The sequence below is a fragment of the Melanotaenia boesemani genome, chromosome 3 (assembly GCF_017639745.1).
Source record: "Melanotaenia boesemani isolate fMelBoe1 chromosome 3, fMelBoe1.pri, whole genome shotgun sequence".
NCBI classification, from domain to species: domain Eukaryota; kingdom Metazoa; phylum Chordata; class Actinopteri; order Atheriniformes; family Melanotaeniidae; genus Melanotaenia; species Melanotaenia boesemani.
Genome location: NC_055684.1, coordinates 32321681 through 32331642, shown reverse-complemented (window position 1 = coordinate 32331642; position 9962 = coordinate 32321681). Strand labels below are relative to the sequence as shown.

Below are 9962 nucleotides of genomic sequence, written 5' to 3'. Positions count from 1 at the left end.
TATGATACTACATCAGACCAGAATGGAACAACAGTCCTCTCTTCAAACTTCAGCATTTTACAGATGTTTGCAGACAGCTGTTAAAAGAAGCAAGGATGCTACACAATAGTAAACATCACCATGTTCCAGCTTTTTTTAAGATTAAAATTTTGATTAAAAAAAATAATAAGCTGATATTTTCCATTAAATCATAAAAGTTTTAACATTTGACATGTTTTTGTTCTGTTGGGAATAAAATACGGTTTTATGAGATTTGCAAATCATTTCATTCTGCTTTTATTTACACTTTACACAGTATCCCAAGTCTTTTGGATCTGGAGTTGTATATAGGTGTGATGATTTCCTGTTCTGGTTTTTTAATATAATGGAATTCATATTTAAAGAGAAAAAAGGAACAATCGTGGAAAGTGCACTCATCAGTGTCTCTTTTGTCACATAACAGCAGGGGATGGCACTTTGGTGACAGCACCACAAAATGACATTTCAAAGTGACATTAACCAGTGTGATCTACCCTGTAACCACTGTAGGGAAATCCCAAGCGTTGTTTGTTGTTAATAAATGGGTAATTCCTTTCATAATGCATGTAAACAGGTCTCTCGTTTTTAATATAAGTGTATGCTTCTACAAATAAACTGCTCTATCATTCCATTTTTATCTTCATTTTATTTAAGTTCAGTGACATGAACTGACTAAACTCAACTTCCAGACTGCCCTTTTCTGCTTAATGTGGCAGCCTATGTACATTTGTCAACATGACTTTTCACCCTTTTGACAACCAGTTAAGTAAAAATAAATAAATAAATATACAACACTAAAACATTCTTGAAAATACCTTAAAAACATCATAAAACAAGTTGTGACTCCTCGGAGGCAAATGAAACCAAAATCTTTCCCCTCAGTGTAGGAGCAGTGTGGGTGGGTTTTTTTTTTTTGTTTTGGTAATCATATGACGGGCTTTTGGTTAAGTGGAAATTTTGTGACATTATTTCATTTTTAAACTGTTTTAGTCAACTTTGATTACACTGGTTATCATACGAATTGCCACAATATTCATTTATTGACTTATTTTAATTTGCGTGTAACACTTTTTAATCCAGGTAGCTCTGACAGAAGCTATGGTCGTGCTTTCTGTTTTAGGCTGTATTTCACTTTCTGTACAAGTAGTGTTTTCACCCAGTTATCACTATAGTTACGGTGAGTCCCCGGTCGAAGCAGAACTGACTCATCAGAAAGTTTCGTGCTGTCACGTGAAGAGAGTTCTTATTATTCATTTAATTCTAAATTGTAGTAGTTTAAAGGCAGAGGATTAGCGCGCGCTCCCATCGCTCTGAAGGGAGCGCGCTCGCGGCATTTAAAGCTGTTGATCCCTTGCGTCACTACTACACATTTGTCATAGGCGGGAGCTGAGTTTACATTCAGGGCACGGAGTGAAAACAACACTATTAGTGTAGACACGCTAAACTACCAAATACGCAAGCATTAGAGGGGACAGGATAATGGCGTCTGTGAGTGTGGTGGGGCGGCAGCCGGGTCCGCACAGACTGGACTCGGAACAGCAAATCCTGCTCCTCAAATTGTCCAGCAGCAAGAATAAAATAACCCTGCCGAAGAAGTCTTCCTGGGATGACAAGATGCCCGTGAGAAGCCCAGTGACACGCGGCGGAGAGTGCGTGTTTATCACAACTGAGGAGTCGCGAAGTCATCTCTCGGCGCGCGGACCAACTGGAGGAACGGCAGTCGGAGGGGGGATGATGCCCTGTGAAGGATGCGGGGCCCCGGCCGCCTTTGATGCGCCACGTAGCCCGAACCAGGACGGAAAGGAGAGCAGCGACGGGGTCACCACCGGGACACGAGAAAGCCAAATCGGGCGCATCACAACCGGCAGCATCATCAGCTCTGACTCAAACCGTAACACAGGCGGTCGGAGGGGGGGCTCGCTAAAGGAGTCTCGGGTCGATACAAGCGGACCGGCTGTGAACAAACATAAAAGATCGTACCGGCACCGGGACACGCAAAGACGAAACTCTCGTAATGGAGACAGCGTCCATCAGAGCATCTCCCCCGCGATTTCACTTCCAGGAGAGACCGGTGGTCTGCCGCTGGAGCGGCTTACGCAGGGCAGGACTGGAGTCGTGAAGCTGGCCCGCACCGAACCTCACCGCAGGGAGGCCTGGTCCATCTTTACCCAGGAGATGGACCCCCGGGTGAGGACCGAGAGGGGCGAAGGACACTGTTTTGAGACCAGGCCTATGAAGCAGGACTGGTGTGATGCGTGTAGCCGACAGATCACCGCGCAGGTCCTCAAATGTAAAAGTAAGTAAAGTTACTGCAAATCAGCTGTGATGTACAATAATATTACGTTCAGCCATCAAATTCAGCTTCATACAAGCTTAAATGAGATTTTCCCCGTTAATTGGTATAAACAATCACTTAAGGTCTCTTGTCTCGTTTCTGGTACACAATTGGATTATTGGTGTGAAGGGCACCCACAGCAGGGTGCCAAACTCTTCCACATTACAACTGGTGCATGAGCCTGTGTGAGTAAGCCAACATGATATAGAAGAGGACATTTTCAATCATCTTTCTCCAGACACAGACAAAATCCGTCCACAGAAAGCTCATTGTTTTGTTCTTCTTTGCCTCCCAAAGTTTCTGTAAAATGCAACCAAAGAAAGAGAAAGATCACAGAGCTGGAATAGTGAGGGCATGTGTAAAGAGCAGCAGTTATCAGTGTGAAAATATGAAGCTTAAGAAATATGTTTGATGGAGTGGAATATGAAGTTAGAAAATTCACCACAAGGCCCACTGTGAGGAAAAAATCTGCTTTCGTTTGCTTAAATATTTTTCTGGGTTACTGAGATTTGTTCATTGTAATGATGTTGCTAACCACTCAGTTTCAAGACCAAGAAAGTTTTAGCCAACCCAGTTTGACCTGGCAGAATTTACATGTGTTACTTTAAACCAGCCATGTTGACACATAACACACAGGGACATTTCTGGAGGAAACACTCAGCTCAACCTGAAGAACCTCTGTTAGCTTCTTAGTATGCAGCATACATGCTGTAAGTGTTTGTGTGTGTGAATGTGTGTGTTCGTGAGCGCCTTAGGCTGCTGAGTTGGCATTGTGTCAGCAACACTGTGATGGGGAGGCTGCGGCTGTAGGGCAGCATGGGATAAAGCAAATGAAGAGAGGAATGAAGGTGAGTAAAGAAGAGATAAAGAAGCTGAAACAGTGGATCAAAAAACAAGAGGAAATGGAGTGAGGAGAGCAAAGCACGAGGAGTAGGTGAAGTGGACATAGGGCGTTAGGAATGAGGAGAGACAAAGCTCAGAGAGCAGTTTGCAAGGAAAAAGCCTGCATGGGTGAGGAATGGAGGGAAAGCGCACAAGTTTGTCCAGCACTGCAGAGCTGTCTGATTTAGTGTGCTATCAGCAAGAGCTCAGTGTAGCGTGAACAGAGATTACTGGAGCACCATTCACACACATACCCAGAGAGACATGCACATGCAGTTGCTTTCCAACAAGAAGTTCACGAAAAGGTTTCCTTTTTCTTTTCTTTGTTTTTCCTTCTGTCACCCCTTTATGAATCAAACTAATTAGTTGTGCATTGCTGCCATCAGCACTCCTTTCAGCTCTCCTCCCACAAAGCTCCAGAGGTGAGTGTGGTGCAGTCACGAGGGTCACCAGGCAATGCAAAGTTAGTCATTTCAAGGTATTTTTGGGAAATAAGAAATGCAACCAAATACTGCCAAAATAGAAACAGCAGATGTGCATGCATACTCATCTTTCAGCTATACACCCAGCAAATGATAGGGAATGAGAGAAGGAGGACTTGCAGCCATAAACAACCATCACTCTGCGTCTTTGTTTCTTTGCTTTGCTCTGTCTGCGTTTCTTTAATTTATCACCCTGCCTCAATCTGTGTTGGATTTGTTGCATACGAAGTCTATAGAAACAGCCATACAGCGCGTCTCTTGGGACAATTGTGGCCTTGCCCTGCTGAGGAATCTGTCAGTCTTAACCTCAGCTCCCAGCCTCCTTGTCTGCTGCTCTGTTGTTGCACAGTCCTCTGACTCCACTGTTTGCTTTCATCTGTGTTGGTGCTTTTTTTCCACTCATGTTTTGTATTTATTACTCATCTTGGGAGTACATTAGAGCCTTGTATATAGTGCAGCTTTCCCACTCCACATGCATACAGACTTACAGCTGTTTATGGAATATGGGGCTACCTGGTTGTAACTGAGCATAATATAATAAGATATATTTATCTTGTCTAACAGATCTAGCAGTTTTACATCTATAAGCTTTAAGTCTACTGTACAGATGTTTTTATGTGAAAAAGTCCAAACATATTGTGTTCTGCTCTTCGAATTTGCAGGACATATACTGTATAATATATGAATGAAAACCAGCATAAAAACTGTACAGTAAAATGTGCAGCAGATGTAGAAATCTGTACTATGTTAAGCTTTTTTTTTAATTTGGAGAAATAAAAAGAAATGGTCCAGGAAGGTAGGGAGTCAACAAGGAGATTGGCAGTCTCCTTAATCCCAGCTCTGAGTGTCTCCAGTCCAGGATTATACAGTATACCAGGAGCGGTGTTGTTGAGATTACAGACAAAGTCAGATGTCAGATTAATATTTAATTAAATGCTTTCAGGGACTCATGCTGTTGTGGCACCACAGCTCTAAGTGACTGGATTTGGTGGTTTTGTCTCCTCAATCTCTGCTAAACAACGAGACATGTGCCCCTATTAAATGGTTGCCATTTTAATCTCACGTGAGCAGCATTAACCCTGGGTTTAACATCTGAGCAGATGAAGATTTAATGTATTTAAAGTGTCAGTGCTTTAAACAAGGCACTGGAAGGATTTGTTCATATGTCAGTTTTGCATAGTTACCATACAATTACTTACCTTTCTGAATGCTGAATTTTTCATGGCATAGACTTAACAAGGTGTTCCTCAGAGATTTTGCTCCATTTTACCATGATAGCATCACACAATTGCTGCATATCCATGATGAGAATCTCCCATTCCACCACATACCAAAGGTGCTCTATTGCAGTGGTTTCCAACCTATTTTCCTTGAGGACCCACTTCATGCAAGTACTAAAAAGCTGTGGACCCCCTTCCCCACCCCATGCTGAAACTATGCTCAGTTTTATGCATTCATAAACAAGATTGTACCACCATAAATACTGTAATCTTGCTGAGTCATGTCCTTCAATGAAGCCAAAGTTAAATTAGCAACACAAAGCCTCACTAAAAAAAATAAAAAAGGAACAAATGATCTGCTCTGTGCTGTTTCACAGACATGTTTAATTAATTAAATGTTGCAAGAAAAATCAAGGTTACCAGGATAAACATAAAGGGCTCTACTGTAGCTCCACCTCACTGTAGCTCACTGTAGCTCACTGACCTCACGAAACCCCAGTAAATGGTCGAAAATTGATTGGCTGTACAAGTAATAGCTTTATAAGAGGCTTTTTTTCCCTTTTCTTTCTTTTTTTACTAAGAATACATGTGTTAAAATATTGTAAAACAGATTTTAATCACCCCCATTTGTTCAGTTTGAGATCTGGTTTACAAAGTTACAGTGAACTCACTGTCATGTTCAAGAAACCAGTTTGAGATGATCTGAGCTTTGTGACATGGTGCATTATCTTGCTGGAAGTAGCCATCAGAAGATGCTACACTGTGGTCATAAAGGGGTGGACATGGTCAGCAGTAATACCCAGAAGGCAGGCTGTGACATTTAGGCCAACTGGTACTAAGGAGCCCAAAGTGTGCTAAGAAAATGTCCCTCACACCATTACCCCAGCAGCCTGAACCATTAATACAAGGCAGGACGGATCCATGCTTTTATGTTGTTTCCTCCAAATTCTGAGCCTTCCACCTAATTCTTAGAGCTGAAATGGAGACTCCTCAGACCAGGCAACACTTTTCCATCTTCTATTGTCCAGTTCTGGGGAGTCCATGTGGATTGTAGCCTCAGTTTCCTGTTCAAAGCTGACAGAAGTGGCACCCAGTGTTGTCTTCTGCTGCTATAGCCCAACTGATTGAAGGTTTTGGTGTGTGCCCATTCTCCTCTGACCTCTGACATCAATGAGGCATTTTGGTCCAGACAGCAGCTGCCTGCTCACTGGATATTTTCTCTTTTTCTGACTGTTCTCTATAAACCCTAGAGATGGTTGTGGGTGAAAATCCCTTTATGTATTCAGTCTAGCCCATTCCCAGCAACTATGCCATGTTCAAAGCCACTTAAATCCCATTTCTTCCTCATTCTGATGCTCAGTTTGAACTTCATCAAGTTGTACACATGACTGAGTTGCTGCCATGTGATTGGCTGATTAGCTATTTGCAAGCAGTGGAACAGATATGCATATCTAAAACTGTAAATGATGTTTTGTAGAGTTTGTTCAAAGTGTCCATGTATGCGTGGGTTTTTTCCTTCCTGCATTGCTTTATTCTCTGGTTTGCTGTGTGTCCATCAGGTTCTGTGTGGGAGGTCAAAGCCCCTCAAAACACAGTCGGACAACAAGATTAAGCTCTCCTGAACTACTGCATGTATCTCAGAAACATCATGGTTGCCCACTTTTCTTTACACGCTGTGACGCTCTTCATGTCTCCTTGGAGAACATGATTATAATTTTCTTAAACTCCATCACCTCCTGATCATACCTCCTCTCTTTGTCTTTCACAATGCCAGTCTTGTCTTATAAAACATCTTAGCCAGTTCACATTTCTCCTATCAAAGTGCCGTCCACAATGAAATAAGGAAATGTGGGAGGAGGGTTGTGTTAAATGGCTTATAATCTTCATGTCCCGGCATATTGCTGCTGCCACACAGCCAGACATGCAACAAAACTAGAATGAAACAGACTTCAGGCAAAGCTTTCCTTCCAAGTTCATGTCTTAAGTTAAAATCACTTACATAAAAGCTCTATTATACTGTCTCTTACCACTATGTGGCCACAATGAAGCTATATGGAGATGTAGGGCATGTGGATAAGGTTTTTTTGTTTGTTTTTTAAGAAAAAACAGGCTGCATGTTTTAGCTCCTTGCTGTGCATCTCTGCTCTGCTGTCTGCACAACACAGCAGCCAGGCTATATTTAGGTTGCCCTTGGTGGATACTGATCGCAGGACTGCAGAGCCAGAGATGGTCACAGCAGAAAGACACTCTTAAGGGCACGTTAGCAAAGAAAAGGCTTGTCTGGAGTTTTCAAAGGAGAAAAAAGCCACATTACATCACATCCAATTGGTAAAAATGTGACAAGAGAAAAACAACATCAAAGTGAAAACTTACTTCAGATGACATTGCTTGTGATTATGTCATACGCCTGTGAGTGAAACTGGTGAGCACATCCTGTTCCCCCAAACTCTTCCGTTTTGGAAGTAGGGCAGGAGAAGAACTCCCAGTAGACCTTCATCTCCATTTCACGGTGCATATTCATAACCGTGGTACTACGCGTCATCCCAGCCCACACACGCAAACACCCATACACAGTCTTGAGGTGATGCGTGCACTTCACACTGACACAATGTCACTGTTGAGGGGTAATAGAGAATGGCTGACTCATTTCCCCTCAACCAAGCTGTGGAGATTTACAGCAAGGATGCAAAAAAGGGGGAGAAACGAGGCAGCGTCAGTAACCATATCTGCAGTGCTCTGTGAGTGTTTGCTCTTGTGAGAAAAGATGCCCTCAGCTGCTGAGTGAAAGTCAACCACTAGGAGAGAAGAAAAGAGGAAGAATCCTGTTGCTAGAAAAAGAGGAGAGGTAGAACCAGAGAAACGGAGACTCTGATTGCTTTTGGGGGTGTCTGTCTCTTTAAGCTGGCTGGTTGATGCTGCAGAGCGTGTGGGTGCTGCAGTAGACACAGAGAGAGGATGAGGGAGCAGCAATAGCAGAGAAACAGCAGGACCAGAGAGAAGCAAGTCGTTCGGCAGGGATTCAGGTCTCATGTCTCCACGCCAAGGTGTGAGGAGGACAGCTTAGGTGCAGACCAGAGGACAAAAAGTGTAAGGAAAGTAGAAAGGTGGGAGCATTGGGGAGTGTGTGAGGAGAACAGGTGGAGGGGTGGCAGAGCGAGTGGAGAGGGGGCTGTTTATTCGGAGCGTGGCACCGGTGGCAGAGTGGCTGCGCTGGGATGGCAGAGGGGGGCAGTGGGGGGGCTGGCGTTGGGGCAGCCCACAGAGGGACAGAGGGGGCCGGCGGCAGGACAGGAGGTCCAGCGAAGGCTACACGGTGCCCGCTGGATGGTGCCGCCATGCTCCTTCCATGGCACAGATAACACCTCTCCATCCAGGGCAGGCGGAGGCGAAGGGGGGGACAGGGACGGGAGCAGGGTCGGGGGCAGTTGAAGGGATGGGCAGAACGTTTCTTGGCCAGGTGTCATTGTGTCTGGAAGAGGTCAGGGGTGAGTCTGATGGTGAAGTCGGCAGCGCTTGCTTCGGGCAGGTGTCTCGGCGATTGGGGCGGCTGCTGAAGAGGCTACCCAAGTCCCGCTCCTGGAGCGACAGCTTGAGAATCATCCGGCGATCATCCTCTAACGGATCTCTGCTTAACAACTCAGGTATGGAGAATGTGCACAAGTAGAAAACTGATTTAAACACTTTATATGAGCTTTTAATGGTAAGTTTTTGGGTGGTGGACAGAGAGCTCTGTGCTTTGGGGATTAACAGAAAGATGATGAGTAGACAGGTTGAGCTGGGCTGGCCCCAACGGCCGGCTGGAGGCCAAAATATTTGTGTATTGTGTGCATCAGTCTGCCTATCTGTGAGCAGCAATGCGCTCAAACCCTGTTAGTCTTTTTCTCTCTATCCTGTTGGCTGATCCATCCCTCTGGCCTTTGTTTTAGAGCACATATTGTTGGAGTGTGTAAGACTGTGAATTAGCTGAGAGGACAGAGGCTGCAGATTGATTGTAAATTGGAGAATAGTCCGGCAAACCGGTCAGATGGAAGCAGAAGCTGCAGTTTTTCCTTGCCTCATAAAGTTGTCTTTCACACAAATACAATCTGTTCAGAAAATTCTACACAAGTGAATTAAGATATCGACTTTCTTATATGTAGCAGAAATATGAGCTAAGAATGAGCCTGCTGGAGGCTGCATGGCATCGATTTTCCCATGTTTCTCCAAATAACCAGCTAATGTGGTTTTTTTTTTTTTTGGTTTTTTTTCAGGGATGATGAATATATAATGTGACATTAGCACAAAGTGTGGCTGGGCTGAAAAGAGGCAGGCAGCAGAAATGGCTTGGTGCTGCAGATTCATTTGTTCCTAAAGAGAGACTGACAGCTGAGTTTAAAAAAAAATGCTGCTTCAGTCCTTTTCTGTGTATGCGTGTGATCTCTCCTGTGTAAACTTGATAAGACCCTGACCAAACATGACTCAGAGAGCACTTCATCAAAAAGATCCCTGGTCCACCTGACTGACGTCATTCTGCAGCCACTGGAGAAACAGCCTCACCAGTGGAGGCTGCTGTGGACTGATAATAGCTATTTTTAGATGGTGTTCCCCGTAAGGAAACCTAATTAATCCTTTTAAGATTAAAGTGGCCCAAACTGGATTTCTTGAGCTCTAAACTATATTTATCTTCTGCCAACTGTGGATGAAAGCAGCTGCAGGGGTGTTCTCCTCAGATGTTGCAGTAGCATCTACAAAGATAATACTGTTGCTGACAGTGATACAAAGAGTGGTGTTGGGGAGAATAATGTGCAACAGTAGAGGACTGTTAACAGGTTGGGTGTTCAGGGTGTTTCCATTTCTATAAGGGATCATTTTGACAGGTCTTGTCATCAAATCTAGACAATTGAGTGTTTACAAAACCTACCAAAGAGGAACTTCACTATCTTTACACATTGGTATCGTCTTGCACTTCTCAGCATGTAAGGAAAGTCAGAGGCTCTTAAGCGTGAGAAAGTAATCCCAATGATCTCATCAGCGTTGGGCTTAGAG

General features: G+C 43.9%; 1 protein-coding gene across 3 annotated transcripts in view; it reads left to right on the top strand.

The window, feature by feature from the left end:
- The first annotated feature begins 1395 nt into the window (after positions 1 to 1395).
- rassf5 (Ras association domain family member 5) overlaps positions 1396 to 9962 on the top strand; it is a 32451-nt gene continuing 23884 nt past the window's right edge. For 2 of the 3 annotated variants that reach the window (XR_006009715.1, XM_041979777.1), the window contains exon 1: positions 1396 to 2314. Coding sequence is in view for 2 of the 3 variants with exons in the window: in XM_041979777.1 (XP_041835711.1) it covers positions 1498 to 2314 (817 nt within the window). In the remaining variant the exon portion in view is untranslated. Of the gene's footprint in view, positions 2315 to 8050; positions 8579 to 9962 lie in introns of those variants that run through there. The other variant, XM_041979779.1, reaches the window with a different exon arrangement.